Here is a 21,925-nt window from a genome sequence, read left to right as displayed (position 1 = left end):
CTTCCCAGAAAGATCTGGCCGCGACTCTTCTGGATCGTTCGGCTTCATCTCTCGAACGTTCTTGTACTGCTCTTAATAGGCGTCGTTGCACTTCCTGTGCGTGATTGACAGCAGCTGCCGCTTCTCATCCCGTGTGGTGGTGCTCTTTCAGAAATTTCTCCAGAAGGTAAGGTAAGGTCGGGAGCTTAGGAGCAGTAGGGTATTTTCTCCCTTTCTTTTCTTTGCTTTGTTGTTTATTTCTTCTGTGCGGTGTGATCGGTGGGTTCATCGTGGATTGCCAGGAGGAAAGACTAACCTCTTTTGGTGTATTGATTTCTGAAATTTTACACTCAAAAACTACCTGCCTGAGTTTCTTATTTTCCTGTGGATTGGTACAATGCTTCCCTTTTGTTTTTTTTTTTTTGCAGGTTTCTTTTGCCCCTGGATTTCCAATTTATCGGGATCGATTCGAGTTCAAAAATGGCTTCTGCAGTGAACCACTTGTTTCATTTGCCAGAGAGCGTAGAGAAAATGTTCTTCTCCACTCGTCACTCTCAAGACAATCGTGAATCCATAGGCTTGTGCTCTATTCCGGTAGACATACTCGACGCCCCCAAGGAGTACATCTTTTACTTCGATGTGCCGGGATTTTCCAAGTCCGACATTCAGGTACGAAGCGCGGGTCCTGGTCCTTCAAAGATATGACGCACTATCTGTTGTTTACATGTGTTGTACCAACGATTTGATCAGGTAACCGTGGAAGATGAGAACACCCTGGTGATCCGGAGTAACGGCAAGAGAAAGCGCGAGGATGGAGAAGACGAAGGTTGCAAGTACAGGCGGTTGGAGAGGAAAGCCTCGCCCAAATTCTTGAGAAAATTCCGGCTTCCGGACAACTCTAATACTTGTGCAATCAACGCGAAATGTGAGGACGGTGTCTTGACGATCACTGTTGAGAAGCTGCCTCCACCTCCAAAGGCTAAGACTGTGGAAGTAACTGTATCTTGAGATGAAAGGGGGGAATTGGGGATTTGGCTCGGCCGGAGCCGTAAACATAAACCAAATGTATCTGCTGTTGGGCTGTGAATCAATTTGCAAATTCCTACAAAGTGGAGTTCGTGAAGAACTTGAGAACCTTCCTCTTCTTAGTGGATAAAACTGTTCACTGGACAAAAATTCCGTTTTGTCGTTTATTTGCATATTATCTGCTTCCCACCATGACAGGAAAGAATATCCGGGTTTTGATGATATATTAGCCTTCATCAAGAATCTGCCCAGTACGTGTGGCATCGAGCCGACCGGGCCCTAACATGCATTTTAAATATTTCAAACTCTTGAGTCTACCCTCGATCTGAAAATTGTTATCAAATTCAAGTTCTAAGCCTAATAATTTTAATCCGAGTTTTAACATTTATTTAAATTTTGTTTTTTTTTTAAATACATGTCTCGACCGAGCTCCAATATATATTTCAAAAAATTTTAAAAATATATATTAAATAAATTATATATATTTTACATAAAATTGGTTATATATTTGTATGTCTTCTATTTAAAATTGGGTATAAGGGTTTTATCGAATTAAATTGAGCCTAAATCTTTTGAGTTCATTTTGATTTAAATATTTTGAATTTGAACTCTGAGCTTACATTAGCCTTGAACTTAAAATTGTAATCTGAATTTGAGTCTAATAATTTTAATCGAGTTCAAGTTTAATAATTTTATTCGAATTCAAGTTCGAACTTAATAATTTTAATCGAGTTCAAACTCGTCGAGTTTGAGCTTTAACTTATATTTAATAATTTATATAAAATATATGTCAAATAAATTATATATAAAATTATGCATACATTTTATAAAAGAATGATAGAGGAGGTTCAGGATTAAATCTCGATAATGGATTAGAATATACTAATATTAATCTTTTTTATCCCAAATATTATCTAGTTTATTTATTTTTTGAATCTGGCAATAAATTTATTATAGTCTCCTTAGTGTCCTTGGTTGAAAATTTATATTCTAGAAAAAATTAGAAATATTTTTCCTAGGATACATATTCCCAAAAAAACCTTTAAATAAAATCATATTACTATTAATGACATACTTGAAAAATTATAAGAAATATTTTAAAATTTTATTAGAAAAGTTAAATGGACCTTTTATTGTTTCTTATGGGAAAATAAATAAAAATTAATAATCAATCTAATATATTACTATACTTATCAATAAATTTTTAATCAAATAAAATGTCAAACAAAAAATTACTATGAAAATTGCCTCATGCTAAAAGTATTACAGCATCAACTGTCAAATACTTATTTAAAAATTTTCTATACGATTTTCTAGCCCAAGAAAGTCTTACTAAGGAAATTAAATGATTTTTAATAAGAATTTTCAATTAGAAAAATATTTCAAAAAAATTATGAGGAACTAATAGTCCCTATAAACATATTTTTACTAAAAAAAATTTTTCTCAATATTTATTTAAAAAACCACTAATAATCCCTAAATTTTTTTTTACTTGTTTATGATCTCGCACGTGTGAAATAGTCTTCTCGGGGGAAAAACAAACAAATCAACAGTACAAGATTATGAATATAGCTACCTTAAAGTTTGTAGGACTAGGTAAAAAAAATGTCAAAGTTACAACACAATCAATGACCTTTCACCCAATTGAACCAACTCACAAGCTTGCAACCGAACCACGACCCACTTGAGTTCAGCTCCGTTACTAAAACATGCACGAACTGTTGTTTGAAATTAGGGATGGCATCGAGCCAAGCTGAGCCTGAACTTGCCTATGTTCGAGCAGAACTTGATTTAAATATTTCGAACTCGAGCTCGAGCCGAACCCAGTCTTGAGCCTAAAATTGTTATCGAGCTTGAGCCCAAAAATTTTAACTGAGTTCGAGCCGAGCTCGAGCTTCAACATACATTTAAAATTTTTTTAAAATATATATAAAATTATGCATATATTTTACATAAATTTGGACATGACCTCTACATAAAATTGGGCTTAACCTATATATATATAATACATTTATAAAATTGGGCATGACCTCTAGTTAAAATTAGTCATAATCTATGTTTATAACACCTATATAAAATTCAGCATGACCTCTACTTAAAATTAGGCATAATCTATATACATAATACCTCCATAAAATTGTTTATACATTCCATAAAAACTCCATGAAATTGTTTATACACGCCATAAAATAGTCTAAATACTCCATAACATTATTAATAAACTTCATACAATAATCAAACACAACAAAATTAAATGAAATATCACTATCAATTTATAATCACCCAAATAAAATCTATAAATCCATTATAAATTTACAAACTATAGTTGTTTCTCTTCATGCTAGAAAATAATGTGTCCCTACATGAGCAAAATCTCCACTTATGACAAAAACAAAAAAAATAAAATTAGTTATTGTCAGATAAAAAAATACTCTTCCACTACTAGTTACTTAATGTTGTTAAAAATATTAAAATTACTTCATCGTCAGGTGACAGAGCAGCGGCATGGGAGACAGCTAGTGTCGACGGAATTTTATCGTCCGGTGGAAGAGCAATTGCATTGGAGGAGGCTAGTGCGGACAGAATTTCATCGGTGCAAGAGCAGCGGCACTGAAAAATGGTTAGTGCGGATGGAATTGCCTCGTCCAGTGGAAGAGCAGCGACACTAGAGGCAACTGAGGCGGACGGAATTGCATCATCCGAAGGAAGAGCAACAGTTGGGGGCGGATGGAATCACATCATCCGGATAGGATGAAGAGTTTTTTTTTTTTTAATAATGTACATGTGAAACTTAGACATGTGAAAGTCCACGTGTGAGTTTGCACGTTGCGCACATACATGCGCGAGACAACGCGTCCAAGGCGAAAAAATAATTTTCCCCCTTGAACTTAGGTTGTCTCGGTGCTGCCGAGATGGGTGGTGCCGGCTGACGGGTGCGGTCAGCACTGTGGGCGGAGGGGCAAACGGTGGCAGGCAACAATGGGGTTGACTGATTTCGGCAATAAATCGGTGACGAGAGAAGAGAGAAAGAATATCGGAGGGTTCTGTGCGGCACCGGTCTGGCTAGGGGCGGTCGGCGCTGTGGGCGGAGGGGTGAACGGGGCGCTCCCCCCCACTCTCTTCCGGTCCCAAGAGGTCCTTGAAAATTTTCCAAATTCCCTCGATTCCCGAATCGCCGCTCGTTAAATTAACGAGCCAAACCTGGCTCTGATCAAGCTCGACTCATTAATTTAAACGATTTCTAATCTCGAACCGAGCCGAACTCGAGCCAGCTCGATTCGAAGCTACCCCTATTTGAAGTCGATTCAAAATGCTTTCAAATCGAGTCGGATCCGACCTGAGATTGAGCTATTCGCGAATCGGTTTAATTCGATGCAACCCGATTTGGAGGCAAAACAAAGAAGTGTGTCTCGCACACGTGCAAGAACATTGGAACTAGGAAGGGGTCTGGATCCGTATTTTGAACCTCATATCTGATCCGTTAATCAAATCCAGGGTCCAGACATTGGATCCTCTTGCTCGTCAAACACCTAGTAGAGGCTAGCTACAAATTGAAGTTAATTAACCAAAGCAGTTACAACACATTGTCACATTAAACAAGGCTTGAATTAAATTTGGACATGGAGACTGAATAAAGGAATAAGATCTGAGCTCACATCACCTAACTAAGAGAATGATAAATATAATTTTGCAAACGAGAATCATTCTAAGCAAGAATCATGGAGCCCTCGTTTCCTGGTCACCTCGCTTAATCGTCTCCCCTATCCTTACAGCTGTGTTCTTCAAGGCAAATGGCAGCTCACTCCAGCAAGCAGCCTCTCCTTTCTTTATCTTTGGCGACTCCACTGTGGATCCCAGAAACAACAACTACATCCATACCGATAATCTGAGATGGAAAATCATCATCAGACATTGTAATGCCAAAGAAGGGAGGCAGTTCGGCTTCTTAAGCTTGTCGCCACTGGATTGCCTGCCTGCGTTGAGAGCATTAAACCCCAATCCCGAAGCTGGTGGGTGCTTCGAAGATTTTTCAGCTCTCGCACTTGCACATAACGATGGTCTCTCGTCCGTGCTCACCTGCCTCTATCATCTCCTTCCACGCTTCAAATTCTGCAACTCCAACTTCTACAAGTGGCTCGGCGACAGAATCAACCATCCCCACGAAATACGGTAAATTCCAGATTCCGTCTTTCGTAGTAGTCACTAATCTACAATTTTCAGCAGAAGCAGAGATGGAGGGAGTGAGGTAGTGAGGGAATGAGGTCGCCATGTCACTGCAGATACAATTATAGAACGAAAGCTTGCTGTGGGTCCGGGACCTATGGAAGCATCTTCACCCGTGGAAGGAACAAAACTCCAACTCTGTACAACTGGTGCTTCTGCTACTGTCTTTCTCTTGTTTACTACTTAGATACTGACTCGTCTTGATCCTTCCTCATATATAGATTATAAGAGACACTTGGAACTCGTAAATGCGAACTTTTATTTAGGTTAGGTTACCAGCTACCGGCTTGCGACTTTGGATGTTGTCTTTGCTCTCCTCTCTCGTTTGCTGTATTCCCTCAATAAATAAGATGTCTGCTCCTCCTTTAGGTACCCTCAACTGTCAATTATTAAATTCAGGAGCAGAATAACTTAATGACACGCTGATTTATTTGTTTGAATTATTTACATGGGTAAATATTCAAAAAATTTGGCTTCATTACATGTTTAGTAAGTTTGTTGTCTATTTTGAAGTTTTTCAAGCTTGATCTTGACTTGGCATTTCGAGTAGATGAACCTCCAAATCCCACGGAATCCAGTACCCAAATTGAGAAAACATCATTTGAACTTTGGGAGCGATCCAATCGATTAAGTTTGATGTTTATTAAGTCTCATATTGGGAAGAGTATTCGTGGATTCATTCCTGAATGTGCAAAAACAAGGGAATATCTTCAAGCTATTCGTAAACAGTTTGAGACTTTCGATAAGGCATTAGTGAGCACCTTGATAACCCAAATGTGTTCCATGAAATTTATTGGCACCATGGGTGTGCATTAGTACATCATGTTGATGTGGGATATGGCGATAAGACTGAAATCGAAGGAGATTGAGATGTCTGAATCATTTTTTGTCCACTTCATCCTTAACTCGCTTTTGTCTAAACATGCACCGTTCAAAATCTTTTATAACATACATAAGGAGAAATGGTCAATTAATGAGCTTTTGACCATGTGTGTATAAGAGGAAGGGAAGCTGAATCAGGAGAGGATTAAAAGTGCACATTTGAAGACTTGAGACAAGAAACCTTTTAATAAAGGGAAGGGAAAAGTGCCTCTTAATAAAGAATATAAGGGGGGTGTCAAATATTTCTTCTGCAAGAAAAAAAGACATGAAGAATATATGTCCCAATTTTAGGCATTGGCTTGAAAAGAAAGGTAATCTCATAACTTTAGTGAGTTTTGAATCTAATATAACCCGTACTTCTTATAATACTTGGTTGATTGATTCTGATACTACAATCCATATTGCCAACAGCATGCAGGGTTTCTTGAACCAATGAAAACTAACGCCAAGTGAATGTTCCATTTATTCAGGAAACAAGATGGGTTCACATGTGGAGGTCGTTAGAACTTATAGACAGACTTGTCCTCAATATTGGCTTTGTATTAGACCTTGAAAGAATATTCTATGTTCCATCTTTTTCTAGAAATCTTATCTTAGTTTCTAGACTTTCACCTTTTGGATTCAATTTTAATTTCCTTGTAAATTCCCTTCAATTATATAAAGACCATGTTCTTGTTGGAAATGGAATTTTAGATGAGGGATTGTTCAAACTTCTTTTAAACCCTACATTTGATTGTAGTCTTACTACTATCCATGATATTAATATTGGCATTAAGCGTAGTGATATAAATGAGAAATCTTTCATTTTTGTGGCATAGGAAATTAGGTTATATCTCCATTGATAAAATTAAAAGATTAATTAATGATGGAGTCCTTGAGGCTCTTGATTTTACTGATTTTAGTACATGTGTGGATTGCATTAAAGGAAAGCAAACCAAGAAAGGTGCAAGAAAGGTGCCAAGAGGACTTCTAATGTCTTAGAAATAATACACAGTGATATTTAAGGTCTTTATGATGCATGTTTCAACTGTCAGAAATATTTCATTACCTTTATTGATAACCATACATGATATATGTATCTCTATCTTCTTTATGATAGAAGTGAAACAATAAATGTTTTTAAGGTCTATAAAGCAGAAATAGAAAATCTATTAGGCAAATAAATCAAAATCATGAGGTCAAATAGAGGTGCTGAATATTATGGAAGGTACACTGAAAGAGATCAATTGCTTGGTCCTTTTTGCAAGGTTTCTTGAGGAACAAGGTATTGTGCCACAATACACAATGTTTGGTTTACAGTCTCACAATGGTGTGGTTGAAAGAAGAAACCGAATATTAATGGACATGGTGAAGAGTATGATTAGTAACTTTGATCTCCCATTGTCTTTGTGGAGTGAAGCTCTCAAAATTTGCAATCTTTGTCCTCAATAGGGTTCGAACCAAGGTGATTCATAAAACGCCATTTGAAATATGAAAAGGTTGGAAACCTTGTTTTAGGCATGTACATATTTGGGGTTGTCCAGTTGAAGTTTGGATTTACAATCCACATGAGACAAAGTTAGACTCTAGAACAGTCAGTGGACATTTGATTGGCTATGCAGAAAATTCTAAGGGATACAGATTTTATTGTCCATCTCATTCGACAAGAATTGTCGAATCTAAGAATACAAGGTTCCTTGAGAATGATGAAATTAGTGGGAGTAGCCAACCTCGAAACTTAGTTTTTGAGGAGCATACAAGTTCTGAACCTGTTCCTCCAACTTCACATAAATTGGTTGTTATTCGTGATAATCATCAGGATTTGATTACTCAAGTACAACCAATAGTTGAAGAACCATCTCATCAGAAGGATACTCCTATAGATTCAATTACTCAACATTCCCAACCTAAAAATATTGAAATACCATTAAGAAGATCTTCAAGAGTTAGGAAACCTGCAATTTCTTTAGAGTATGAAGTGTACCTTCAAGACTCTAACATGGACATTGGTGTTCAAGATGATCCTATTAGTTTTCAAATGCGATGAGTGGACATAAATCCATATTATGGAATGATGCCATGAAGGAAGATTTGGATTCAATGGCTACAAATCAAGTCTGGGATCTTGTTGAATTGCCTAAAGGGGGGAAGGCTATTGGCTGTAAGTGGATTTTTAAAACCCAAAAACACTCTTTAGGCAATATTGAAAGATATAAGGCAAAACTTGTAGCCAAAGAATTTACTCAACAAGAATGAATTGATTATCATGATACCTTCTCTCCTATTTCAAAAAAGAATTCATTTCGGATAATCATGACATTAGTAGCTCATTATGATATGGAGTTACATCAAATGGATATGAAAACGGTTTTCCTCAATGGAAACCTAGAAGAAGAGGTTTACATGAAATAACCTGAAAGTTTCATTTCAGAGGGGAATGATCACTTGGTTTGTAGACTTAAGAAATCTATATATGGACTAAAACAAACCTCTCGTCAATGGTATTTAAAATTCCATGATGTTATTTCTTCATTTTTTTACCAAAAATATCATGGATCAATGTATATACTATAAGGTCAATGGAACCAAAATAATTTTCTTAATCCTATATGTGGATGATATTCTACTTGCTTCAAGTGATTTAGGATTACTTCATGAGGTCCAACGATTTCTCTCGATGAAATCTGATATGAAAGATATAGGCAAAACTTCTTATGTCATATACATAAAGATTGATAGAGACAGATCCCAAGGGACATTAGGATTGTCTCAAAAAACCTATATCAATAAAATTCTAGAGAGATATCGTATGAATAATTATTCATGTGGTGTTGTACCTATTGTCAAAGGTGACAAATTAAGTTTTGAACAAGGTCAACGAAATAATTTAGAGAGGGAACAAATAAAAAATATTCCATATGCTTCCGCAATTGGGAGTTTAATGTATGCTCAGGTTTGCACAATACCTGACATAACATATGCAGTGAGAATGTTGGGTAGATATAAAAGTAATTTCTGTTTGGACCATTAGAAAGCTACGACATTGGGATACATCTTCTTATTAGTTGGAGGGGTCATTTCTTGGAGAATTACAAAGCAATCGTTGATTGCTACTTCAACCACAGAAGCAGAGTTTGTAGCATGTTTTGAAGCGTCATCATAGACTATATGGTTGAAGAGTTTTATTTTTGGGTTTAAAATTGTTGATACAATTTCTAAGCCATTAAGGATTTATTGCGATAATTCCACATCAATGTCTTTGGCCAAGAACAATAAGAGTAGAAGTCGTAGTAAACATATTAACATAAAGTTTTTAGTTATTCGATAACGTATCAAAGCAAACAAAGTGGTTGTGGAACACATCAATATCGGATTAATAATTGTTGATCCGTTGACAAAAGGTCTACCACCCGTTGCTTATAAGGGACGTGTTGAACATATGAGACTCGGTTCTCTTATGTAATTTATGATTGTATCTCAAATTTTCAAGTGAAAAATTCAATTAAGTTCATTTTTGTTTTCTCTTATTATGTTATATACATAAAATTTAGATAATGACAATGTAAGATGATCCTGAATGAGTATTATGGAAATTCATTCATAAATTAATGTGCTACATAAGGTTCGCATTCAAATGATACAGTTGCATTGTAATACGTGGAAGGTAATACTTCTATTTACAGCCATGATTCATATAATTTAATCTTTTTTGTTTGAGTATAAAGATATTATATGTATGAAAAATATTTTTGAAGATATATCAATATTCAATGATATATATTAAGTATGTGAATGAGTCAAATAGGAGAATGTAAGTCAATTTTCATATATTACCGATTCACTAGGTGATTTCCTAGGTGGACAACCTCTCCTCTCTTTGATGGAAATGAAGAGTTTAAGTTTGGATCTGGTCTAGTAGAGGGGTGCGTGGACATTGCCATCGACGAGTTTCTGTTATAGACGAGACATCTCCGATCCCCAGAAATTGATCGCCATGACGGGATGTGCGTTTTCCATTTCAATTTTATGAATTTCATTTCTATTTAAAAGTTCATGATTATGAAGTCTAACATCTTTCTATTGTTTACTACTTGAGATTCTGCCCCGTCTTAATCCTTTCTCCCTTGAGATAGTGCCTCGTCTTAATCCTTTCTCATAGATAGATTATAAGAGACATTGGGAACTCGTAAATGCGAACTTTGATTTGGGTTAGTTTACCGGCTACCAGCTTGCTGACTTTGGATGTTTTCTCTGCTCTCCTCCCTCATTTTTGCTTGCTGTATTCCCGAAACAATAAGATTTCTGCTCCACCTTTCAGTACCTTCACGCCCAGTTTTTCTTTCAAGATCCAACTGTCAATCATTCAGTTCACGAGCAGAGTAATATGAGATGCCATTTCCTGGATCGTCTTGTCGCCCGCTTATATGGATTTGGCTACACTGTACAGATAAGCAGAATCCATCCCGTGACGCCTACTGGGATTCCTTTAATGGGTACGCTGGCGATGTCAGATCCTACAGACATCTTCACACTAGACTTGACTCGACGACGCCAACCCTGGTTCAGGTTTTTATCGATGCCGAGTCACCAGAACCGTTCTCGATGCGATTCCGAATTGACAGCCACGTCCCTTCGTTTCTTTGGCCTTTCCGTGTCAGAATCGTTAAAAACAAGTGATTTCACTCCTCCCGTAATGCAATCGTCTCGTTTTGTCCTTTTCGACGACGACACCGGACACTAAGTAAAATAGATTTTCCGTCAGTTTTAGATACACTCCCAAAAAACGATAAAAGAATAAATTCTATCTCCACAAATTATGCATATTGCCCCGAGGAAAATCCCCGAGTAAATGATAATAAAAAATGACATTTTCTTTTAATTTTTATTATTATTTTATAAATTAAAAATTTAATAAATAAAAGGTAAATAATCAAGAATTACTTTAGTGCTTTTGGTTCATTTTTCTTATAATTCTTTATTGTAATAGGAACTTGTTTTTAGTATCTCTTATAAGGCAGGATAACTTTAATTTTATGTGACATTTTTTGCATACTCTTACTTGTGTCACCACTACATGTCACATATTAAATGACAATTCTTAAAAGTAACTCAACAAGATAGGCATCACATACCCATTATATCATACTTGAATTTAAATGGACAAGCAAGAAACCTAAATAGTGAAATAAATCGCATGGGCATCATAGAGGACAAAATTTGTCATACTTTTAGAGAAGTGAGACCTATTGCTCCATCTGCAAAAAAATAAAGCTATATGATTGGATCATCGGAGATGTTTCAATTGATACACACTTGTCTCTCCCATATAGAGACCATGTACGTCTCTATAGGAAAACAAAATGACAAGAAAAATCATTTTTTTTTTATATTTAATTTTTTTATTAAAAAATTCCCTTTGACGAATTTTTTTGCGTTTGTGTCACCATAGGAAACTAAGGAAGATTTACTATATGAGGTAAAGAGACGTCATCAATAATGGAGTGGACCCCTCAGCTCACTAATTAAATTTCTCTAGTTGAAGACCCATCATAAACACGTGATCTAGCGCTGTGATCCAAGCGTTGAAATTATCGTTGGAGGGTGAAGAGAGTGGTTGGCAATTATGGTTAAAAAAAAAATCCAAACCAAATCCAAAAATCATTTAGAAATATAAGAAAAAACACAGGAAGAAAAATAAATAGAGCGTTTGTTTTTTCCGTCTTTTTACTTTTCATCTCCTCCTAACGAAATCGTCTAATCATTAAAATGATTACGAGTCGCCTTTTACAAACAAAAACGTCGCCAGCACTCAACACTACCGCTCGCATAAAACTAAACGCTAAAGTCGGCTTCGGCATCTCCAAGTAGAATTTGATGCGCCACCTACTCCTTTGCTCGCACGTGCCGAGGAAAGGCCGGACCCCTTTGTGCCATGTAAGCCACGCATGAGAACGGAACCGCATTGCGAGGTGGGCCACGCGGCAGGGAACACCACAAGGTCATACCTACCCAAGTTTAACTGAACCCGGCTCAACTCTCCGGTCTGGTACGAATTTTGTCGAGTTGTGAGACGTGAAAAACACGCGTGGTTTTGATGGTATCTCACACTCGGGGTCAATTTAGGTTCTCAATTATTGTTCCGCCCGTCGGAGCGATGAGCTGGTGGGACGACCCTGTCTCTGTTCTCTTTCTCGTCTCTCAGCCACGGATTATTCCGGAGACACGTGGAGTCGCTGTCGGCGGAAGGGAATGAGATACCGAGCTCGTTTCACGTGCTCCTCACCGAAACCTCCCCATATTCCATTCTCACTCTACCCCGTTTACACACGATCCAAGCGCTACCTTCACACGTGGCATGGTCGGAACTCGAGGATTTATCAAGCCGTCCACCAACTCGACTCAATATTAAAATTTATATTTTAAACCAATAATAAAACCACACACTGGGCCCACATTTCGAAGATCGGGAAGGGCCGGCAGCAGCCGCCGTTGCTGGTATCGTTTTCATACGTAAACGGAGGTGACTTGGCGGGGGTTTGAAGAGGTGTCAACAGCTGGCAAAAATTGACGGAAGATTAATATGAGCCACCGCAGCAGCTATTTAGAATCATTAAAAAAAGGGGGCTCCCAAATGATTATTTTTATTAAGGTAAGGTCTCTATTTTATTTTTTAATTGGACTAAGTTAATATTATTTCTTTTATATATTCAGGAAGGAACCAGCCGGAAGTGTACACGTGGTGAAAGGGGGTATTTAAATATTTAAAATTATTTATTTAAAAAATTAATCCAATACCAAAAATGATTTGGTGTGAAATGGGTAGATCAAAGTCCATGTGTCCTTTATTAAAACTTTTCAGAGTTTTAATTCCCCCCCTTGACTCGTGCATTTAGTATCCACGAACAATTATTGACGAGGATATTTTCGTACTTGTACATTTTAATTAAAATATTAGCGGTTGGAAATGAAAATCCGAATAAGGGATTTTATGTTTACTTTTGTATTCGTGTCGAAAATGCGGAGGCCTTCAATCATATTCGTGAGCTTCTAGAAAATTAGAAGAGAGAAACATCAAAGACGGCGGCAACTCGACTGAGTCACCGAGTATAGCTCGGATGCCAAGTCAGACACGATTTTGTCAGTTTAAAATATTCCCCAGGGAAAATATTTCGTCGGAGCTGATAAGTTCCTTCTGGAGATTATCAGGTTAGTAGTCCAGACTCGGACGATTCTAGTAGTCCGGGACAGGTAGAGTTCGACTCGGTGCCATTTAATATGCATTCTTTGGTTTTTTTTACCAGTCAACCTCTCGAGTCTCCTCCACCTGCCAATAATATCTTATTTAAATATATTATTTTTTGTAAAAAAAAAAAAAAAATTGATTTGCATTTCTCTGCGTTTTTCACGTAGGTTTTTTGGCTGTCGAAATAAAAGAAAAATGATAATCATAAGGAGGGGGGAGGAGTGAGAGAGTTTGGTTTATTTTGGTTTTCGGCTGTGTCAATAAAAAAGCCAGCAATCAAAATCGTTTTACCCCCCTTGGGTTTTTTTTCTGTGGATTTGAGACTCTCCGAAGCTGTGGCTTTCCTTTGTTCGTTCACGATCTGAAAATTTTTGGAAGACGAACTCGGGGAGAGGGAGGAGCAGCAGGGAGGAGGAAGCTCTTCGTCTCATTTTGATTGCAGGCCCCTGATTTTTATCTTCTTTTCCTTTTATCTACCTCGGCTTACTCGCTTTCCGAGATCGTGTTTCGAAGGCCTTTTTGAGGATCGCAGACCCTTATCAGTCCCGAAAAAAAAGCTTCCTTCTGTTTCTTGTCTCTTTTCTTCTCGTGAATGGAAGACAAGGAGTCGCAGGAGGCGTGAGGAGTTGAAACATGTTATATCTGAAGCAACCGAGCGCCGTGTTAGGGTTTTGGAGCACTGAATTGAGATGAGATCTGGTCCTCGGATGCTCATCTGATTGTTCCCGAGCTCAGGCTCGGGATCCTAACCATGGCGACTGAGAACGAGCCACCGGCTCGGATCGAAGAGGAGCCGGACCGGAGCACCGACTACTTGCAGAAATACAGGCTCTACGAGACTCGATCAGTAAGATTTTCTGTTTCCTTAATTCCATCCTTTTATACGTTTCATGTGTTTTCTTCTATAAAAAAATGTTTTTCTTCTGTTTGTGTTGGGTGTATTTTGATCTGACGGTGAGCTGAACTTACCTTTGATCTGAGTTTGTTCTTCAAGACGCCGTCTTTTTACAATTTTCGGGTCTCCGAATATAGGAGCAACGTTTGGCTGCCTGAGCTTTGACATTTAATACCCTTTTAACATTGTGTTGTTTGGTGTTGCGATCATGAATATTTTCTCAATCATGTTGCTTCTCTGAATTAATTTTCTCTTTGTCAAACAGCTCTTTCCCACCTGTTTCCCTTCGCTGATGGACTTCCGTATCTGCTTGATTTGTTTGTTTGATCCAATCCTCCAGTGCTTTCTGCCATGAGTCATTAACCTGTTCATATTCAGTTCTCTTCCTAAAATAATATGTGACCAAACGGATTTTCTTCTTAAATTAGCTGGGGATTTATTTTACTACTATATCTATGTAAAACTTCTTTATTTGGCTTCAATTTCCTAATAGTTTTGGGTTCACACCCAAAGTAAGAAGCACCTTTTCAATTTATGATGATTTTCGGTCATTGTTTACTGCACTGTTCTATAAGGACAATTCTATCCTTAGAGTGCCTTGTAAATGGTATAAAGAGGGCATAATTTCACCGCTGCTGATGATTTTATATTCGTTATTTTCAATTGTAAATCTCCTCTTCTGTGGTTTTCCTGTGTTTTGTCAATCCATTAGTTACAAGTATTTTTTTCAGCATCTCAGTGTCATATTTTCCTCTGCTGTATGTGTAAGAATTCTTTTTAAGAGGGTTTTTTTTTTTTTTTTGGGGGGGGGGGGGGGGGGGGGGCGCACGTGCACTTGGCCTTGCTTTTCCCCTTTTTTTGGCACTTGGCCTTTTGTCCTTCATAAATTGATGTGAATCTTTCCATGTATTATTTTGTCCTTCTTAGGTTTTGCTTTCTACATTTTCCTTGACATAAACATGTGGAGGTGGTAAAGAAAACCACATCTAAGCCATGAGCTTGTTTATTGTGCAACAGAAATTTTATATGATAGGTAGAAACAAGGGTCGAACACTCTGGAGGGTGTTAAAGATCGACAGACTGGAACCTACCGAGTTGAACATTCGTGAAGATTCTACCACTTATTCACAAAGTGAGTGTTATGATCTTTTGAAGCGTATAAACGAGGGAAATCGGTCCACTGGTGGACTGAAATTTGTCACTACTTGTTATGGAATTTTAGGTGCGTGAATTTTAATTGCTTTTTCTCAAATAATTCTTTGAATACAACTCTTCTCTTCCATTGATATATATTGTACATTTGTTACATCTTATATACTTTTTTTTATTCTTCAGGGTTCATAAAGTTTTTGGGGCCTTATTATATGCTGCTTATCACAAAAAGAAGATTGGTAGGAGCTATTTGTGGTCATATGGTTTATGGTGTCACCAAGAGCGAAATGATCCCACTTCCAAATTCTTCTGTGCGGTCAAATATGACTTATTCTAAGAATGAGAACAGGTCTTATGTCCATTCTGTATGTAAATGTATAATGTCCATATTGATACTTCCAGAGGACTCTGTAGGAGTAGTATCAGAACTTTGTATTCATTCACTTGTATCTAGAAAGTATATCCCATGCTTTTTACAGTCCTTCCATTTCAAATTCAAAATTTTTAAATAAATTGTCAGCATTGGAGGACTTCTCTGACTATCCTTGTGTGTATTGTAAGTTTTCTTTGTTTTTTATTTTTTCCATTAAATCAGTGGCATAACTGACTCATCTCAAGATTTCCCCAAGGCACTTTATGTTTCTTAGTAGATTAAATGTTGTTTCTGGTCAGTGGAGACCTATATCTATCTTTTAAGCTCTACAGTTTTCTTTACTCCATTTTGCTTAAAATTTGAAATAATGCTTGTTGAAGTTGCAGGAAATCATAATATTTTGTTTATTCTTTTTAAATTTCTCTCCTTAATTCTTCTCTGACTCTACTTATATTCATGTAATTGTGTTTTGTTTTTCCTTTTTCGGTGACATAGATACAAGAAGCTCCTATGCACTGTGGATCTTACAAAGGACTTCTTTTTCAGCTACTCATATCATGTTATGCGTAGCCTTCAGAAGAATTTATGTAATGATGAGACAGGGCAAGTTCTGTATGAGACAATGTTTGTCTGGAATGAGTTTTTGTCTCGTGGAATTCGGAATCACCTTAAGAATACTCTATGGACTGTTGCTTTGGTATATGGCTTCTTCAAACAGGTGATCTGCTGATGTTCGGTGTACTCAGTACCCAGTTCTGAATCCACAAATATATTTTGTTGTTCTACTATGCATGCTGTATCATACTGATTTATGTTCTTCAGAACTCCACTAGTAACTGTTTTCATATGGGTAATTAGCCATGAAGATACTGTATGCTCTGCTTCTTTTTTTTTTTTTTTCTTTTTTTTCTTAAGTTGCTCGTCGTTCCTCTTCAAATTATGCTTTTATAAGCCTTTGGATTCACTAAGATAGCCCGTCTAGTTAAGGGATGCAGGGGATATTCAAGCTATGTAAGAATGAGAAGAAGTATAATTGCTGACAACAGCTTAATATGGACTCACTCAAAGCTATTAATTTGGTCAGCTAATAGTTTGCTGATAATGATCACTGGTTGCTTCTTTATTTGCACATTGAATCAATTTATTTCATTTTTCATTTTAGCTTTATATTATTCATTTCATCTGTTTAGTTAATGATTCCTTATCATGCTTTTGTTTTTGCTAGTTCAGGCTAAACTTTCAGTAGGAGGAAGGCAATTTAAGTTGACACTCATTGCTAGGCGTTCACGTCATTTTGCTGGGACGAGGTTGATTTAAATCCTGTACTTCTCTCGTGTTTGTCAAAAGTCCTTTAACTTACTAAATAAACAGGTCAAACTGCTTTTTCTTGTTTCTTTTATTTTTTTGGTTTCAGGTATTTGAAGCGTGGTGTAAATGAAAAGGGTAGAGTAGCTAATGATGTTGAAACAGAACAAATTGTGTTTGAAGATGTACCTGAAGGTTGTCCAGCGCAATTGAGTTCTGTTGTGCAGAACAGAGGCTCGATTCCGCTTTTCTGGTCTCAGGAGACTTCACGTCTCAATATAAAGCCTGATATAATCTGTAAGCTCTAGACAAGCTAAATGAACTGTGTTATTGGTTCTCCATGTGCTTGTACCTCTCTTTCCTGAAACAGTTTCCTACTCTCCAGTACAGAAGAAGGACACAGCCTATGAAACTACTCGACTTCATTTTGAAAATCTTGTCAAGAGATATGGAAATCCAATAATAATATTGAACTTGATCAAGGTTGGTTTCTTAGATAATTGTGCAATACTTTTGGAATATTTATGATTATCTTTTTCCCTATCTTTTTGTCTTTGCTTGTTTGCTGAGTGCAGACATGTGAGAAGAAGCCTCGAGAATCTATCCTTCGTGCAGAGTTTGCTAATGCAATTGCTTCTATTAATAAAAATCTTTCAGAGGAGAACCGTCTGAAATTCCTACACTGGGATCTGCACAAACATTCAAGGAGGTTGCTGGCTTGTCGCTCCATCTATGTTTTCAATGGGTTACTCCTATTGTGAAAGTCAAATCTAACTGCAAATTTTGTTATTTTTTCTGCAGTAAAGGCACAAATGTGCTCTTATTACTTGGCAAAGTGGCTGCATATGCTCTGAACCTAACAGGACTTTTTTACTGTCAATTGAATCCACCTTTTAAACTTGATGGAGCCCTTAAATCAAAATATCTTGAGTAAGTACTTTACTGAATTTTCTTAAACTTCTGGTTAATTCATGTCAGCCATTTAATGCTTTCTTTTTTATTAGAATTTACTGCTGTTCGCAAAAATGTGAACTGATTCTTTACCCTTATTATTGTGCAAATTTTAAGTCTGTGTTAGGTCCTTTTCTTTTCTTTCCTGTGACGTTTTGTGGATGATGTTTTAAATTAATCTTTTTTTTATTTGATTTCTAAGTAGTTGTTTGTTTTAAAGAACTGATGTCTTAGTTTTACAGAACTGATGTGTCTGACAACTCTTCTCAAAATACTGGTGGTAATGATACTGAGGATTCAGATATATCAGAAACTGTATTGCAGCAAGATAATGTGGAGAATGATGGAAGCAACTTGGTGAAACAACCCATGTTCCAAAGAGGGGTCCTCCGAACTAACTGCATAGACTGCTTGGATCGTACTAATGTGGCACAGTATGCGTATGGTTTGGCAGCCCTAGGACATCAACTTCATGCTTTGGGACTCATTGATGATCCTAAAATTGATCTTGATGCCCCCTTGGCTGATGATTTGATGAGGTTCTATGAGACAATGGGTGATACACTTGCACTTCAGTATGGTGGCTCTGCTGCACACAACAAGGTACTATATTATTGTCATTTGTTTTCGGAAAAAAAAAAAAGCAACGATACTTTATCCTATGTAAATAATAAAATTCTCTTGCTTGATTCATGAATTGACTTTTCTGATGCTTTGTTATTGGTGCCAGATGAATTTCACTAACTCTTAATTCAAGTGAAAGTTTGCTTTGTTCATTGGTTTGATGGGAGTTAACTTACAAAATAGGACACTTGATTCACATCCTTGTCGTTTGACTTGCATGCCCTTTCCTCTTAGTCATGTGAACCTTGTATGCTTAATCTGCCAGTGGAATAAGCTACAATTACAAGAATGCTGACCTATGGAGAGAATGCTTATTATCTCAAACTCCCTTTAAGCACACTTGTAGTTATGCACTAGTAGGCAGTCCTTTCCATGCACCTGAATAACCGAGGATATTTCAGGAATTTTATCATTTTTTTTTTGCGTTTTAGTAAAGAATTTTAGATCTACTTTTGCAATATGGTCTTCTTAGGACATTGATTCCGTGATGTGGGTCTCTGGTCTCATCATGTATGAAGCTATAAAATGGATGCTGTAATGTGGGCCTCACCGTGGTTCAATGTGCAGTCCTTGGTATTTTTTTTTAAGAGTGGAAAACGTGTATGGGGTTAAATTTCTAATCCTTTGAGAATGATGAACCAGATATTCCAAGATAGTTCGCTCCAAAAGGCTGTAGGTGCACAAACATAGTCTTTATGTTCCTCTTATTGCATATGTGCAGTTGTTCTGTCTTTTCATTATTTTATGCTTCTTTTCCTATTTATGATGTTGGAAAGTTTGGTTAGCTCATTTGTTAATGTTGAAGTGACAAATGCATTCATTTGGTAATCTAATGGCTAGTATTTTTTTGTAATCTTGTTAGATGTCTTTGGACATTTATAAAAGTCTTTTAAATAAATGATAAAAGAAGCTCATGGATGATCAGAACCAGTGTTAGACCGGACTGGACGGGTGGTAGGCCTGACCGTCTAGTTGAACCTAGGTCAATTGGTGTCAGCTCCTTCCTTGGGGTCTGAAATTGCAAGACATAGGGGGTGGAGGAAAACTGGAAACCTGGCTGTTTTACAAGAGAGATCTGCCTTCTCCCGCCCACAGTCAAATGATTTTCCCAAGTGGGTGTAGCCTAAAGCCAGATTTGGTATTTCATAGCCTGTGTTTTTTGGATGATCTTAAAATCTCTGATTTAGATGTGCCATGGATATGTGTACATTTTATTTCTATTTAATAGTTTGGTACCTAAAATTTCACTTATATCCTCTTAGCTACCATAATTTCTTCTCTGATTTTTGGCTCACTTTTATATGATCTTTATAACATAGATATTCTCTGAAAGAAGAGGTCAGTGGAAAGCTGCAACTCAATCCCAGGAGTTCTTTAGGACACTTCAGCGGTATTACAGTAATGCTTACATGGATGCTGAAAAGCAAGACGCAATTAATGTGTAAGCTTCATCTTATCGATTACTAAAGCAGTACTAGCTATAATCACTCCCATGGTTCATGTTTTTGTTGTTTAATATTTGATTTTTTTTCGTTTTGTTTGGCAATGTTTCTTGTTTTATTTGTTATTCTTGAGCATGCAGTTTTCTGGGCCACTTCCAACCCCAACAAGGAAAACCAGCGCTCTGGGATCTGAATTCAGACCAACATTATAATGTTGGGAGGCGTACAAATACCTATGCAGATGAGAATGCAAGGTAGCGTGTCTGCCATTCTTGCTAAATCATGTTCTTTTCTTCTCTTTCCTTCCTCCACTTCCATACTAGGTTAAGCTGACATAATATTTTGGAGTAATGTATGTGAAATGGGAAACTAAGTCATTGTCATCCTTGCTATAGTTTATTCCATTCGTGTTATCTCGTTGTATTCAAATTTCAATTTTTTTTTTATGAAACAGGTCTTTTTTCAAAAGATCCTTATCAGATGGCAACATTTTATGTGAAAGCAACACACCTGTATCTGGTGGAAGTGTTGGCAAAAGTAAATTTTCAAACTCTGCATTGATGGATAAAGGAACTAACAAGACTCTTTCTGAATCCAGTCCAGAAATCTTGACTTGTGAAAGTGATGTATCATATACAAGGTTGGTGGGCTTCTTTTCCCCCTTTTTGGAAACATCGGTGTCAACAATTTCTGTTCTTTTCTTTTTGTTCACTAGATATGCACACCGTGGCCCATTCCCCCGTGGTTCTATCGTGGTCTCAAACATTTTGTATTTGTCCTTGAATGGGAAAAAAAAAAAAAAGTGGCATGATATATTATGCGTACATGACCTGCATTTTGTACTAAATTCTATCTGTTTTTTTGTGCAGGTATACCCCATCAATGACACGCAGGCAACTGTTTTCTGACAGATGCCTTGAAGCTGAAAATATTTATTTTAGTGAGCATGGGCTAGATGAGGATGCTAATTGCTCAAATTTCCTCGACTTGGACTGGCTTTCATCCTCTGGGAATTCATGCGAGGAAGAAGCATATGAGAGGTAAGATATCATGTGGACCTCCTATCTCTCTCTGTTTCTCAATGGAAAGTTTAAGGGACTATTAGATGCATGAAATGGATAAAGAAGGAGAGTTGATGAGAAAAAGGTGATGTTGATGTAGGTCTGGAATCATAAACTCCCCTACTGGTAGTTTGTCATCAGAAAATGTTGTCAATGGTATGAGCATGGAAACAACCCCAACTCCAAGCGAAAATGGATCCAGCATCAAGGTTAGTAATACTAGCAGCAGATGATTAATTATAATTCTATTCTTCAAATGCTGAATTGCAGAAACGGTATTGTTTTGTAGGGAGGAGTTGAGAAGGAGACAGAGCTGTCATACACAAGTCGTGACTCGGACAGGCCTGGCGAGTTTTCTGACAGTTTTGTGCAGTGGGTTAATTACGGTGAGACCCTATGTCATTGATGCGAGTTCAAGATTTTGTTCTATCCCTTTGGACCCTCATCTGAGCCACCTCACTAAGAAATGCTGGGATCACAGACAGCTAAGTGAATCCCAGTAGAGGTAAGAGCAAGGGACGAGGCACCATAAAGCCAAGCATTCTTTTGTATTATATTCCCGCCCGCCGCACCCTTCTTTTCTTGTACGACTGCCTCAGCCACAACCCAAAAAAAAAAAAAAAGTCCAGATACAGGTTATGAGAAAAACAAAATAGCCATAATTCTTTCAGAGCCCTATTCGCTCTCTACGGAACCCCTCAAAATTCTCGTTATGTAAATAGATATCTCAGTTGGAGCTCCACTTCTACAGTACCATTATTTTTCTTATTTACTCAAAATATGTGCCTA

The 21,925-nt window shown here is 37.2% G+C and overlaps 2 protein-coding genes across 4 annotated transcripts; both read left to right on the top strand.

Moving 5' to 3' along the window:
• LOC137960164 (17.4 kDa class III heat shock protein) lies at positions 1–1,172 on the top strand. Of its 3 annotated transcripts, none has more exons than XM_068807675.1 (3): positions 1–166; positions 408–648; positions 730–1,172. In XM_068807675.1, exons 2-3 carry the CDS (start codon positions 460–462, stop codon positions 985–987), a joined length of 447 nt encoding a protein of 148 aa, XP_068663776.1. In that variant the 5' UTR covers positions 1–166; positions 408–459; the 3' UTR covers positions 988–1,172. The 3 variants fall into 3 exon arrangements, with proteins under 3 accessions (XP_068663776.1, XP_068663775.1, XP_068663777.1); XM_068807674.1 differs by having other exon boundaries at positions 1–171; XM_068807676.1 differs by lacking the exon at positions 1–166 and adding an exon at positions 172–199.
• A 12,397-nt stretch (positions 1,173–13,569) lies between these two features.
• LOC137959891 (phosphoinositide phosphatase SAC2-like) lies at positions 13,570–21,915 on the top strand. The gene is made up of 16 exons (XM_068807299.1): positions 13,570–14,180; positions 15,246–15,450; positions 15,564–15,729; positions 16,249–16,471; positions 16,984–17,060; positions 17,168–17,355; positions 17,444–17,541; positions 17,634–17,767; positions 17,860–17,988; positions 18,252–18,612; positions 19,953–20,074; positions 20,216–20,329; positions 20,530–20,715; positions 20,945–21,115; positions 21,237–21,345; positions 21,426–21,915. The coding sequence occupies exons 1-16, from the start codon at positions 14,085–14,087 to the stop codon at positions 21,540–21,542; spliced, it is 2,496 nt and encodes an 831-aa protein (XP_068663400.1). The 5' UTR covers positions 13,570–14,084; the 3' UTR covers positions 21,543–21,915.
• The last annotated feature ends 10 nt before the right edge of the window (positions 21,916–21,925 follow it).

Source organism: Aristolochia californica, unplaced genomic scaffold (genome assembly GCF_029961685.1).
Source record: "Aristolochia californica isolate CCGP_79_NKW_82.1479 unplaced genomic scaffold, dmAriCali1.0.hap1 SCAF_3, whole genome shotgun sequence".
Classification (NCBI taxonomy): domain Eukaryota; kingdom Viridiplantae; phylum Streptophyta; class Magnoliopsida; order Piperales; family Aristolochiaceae; genus Aristolochia; species Aristolochia californica.
This window is presented reverse-complemented; position numbering and strand designations above follow the sequence as displayed.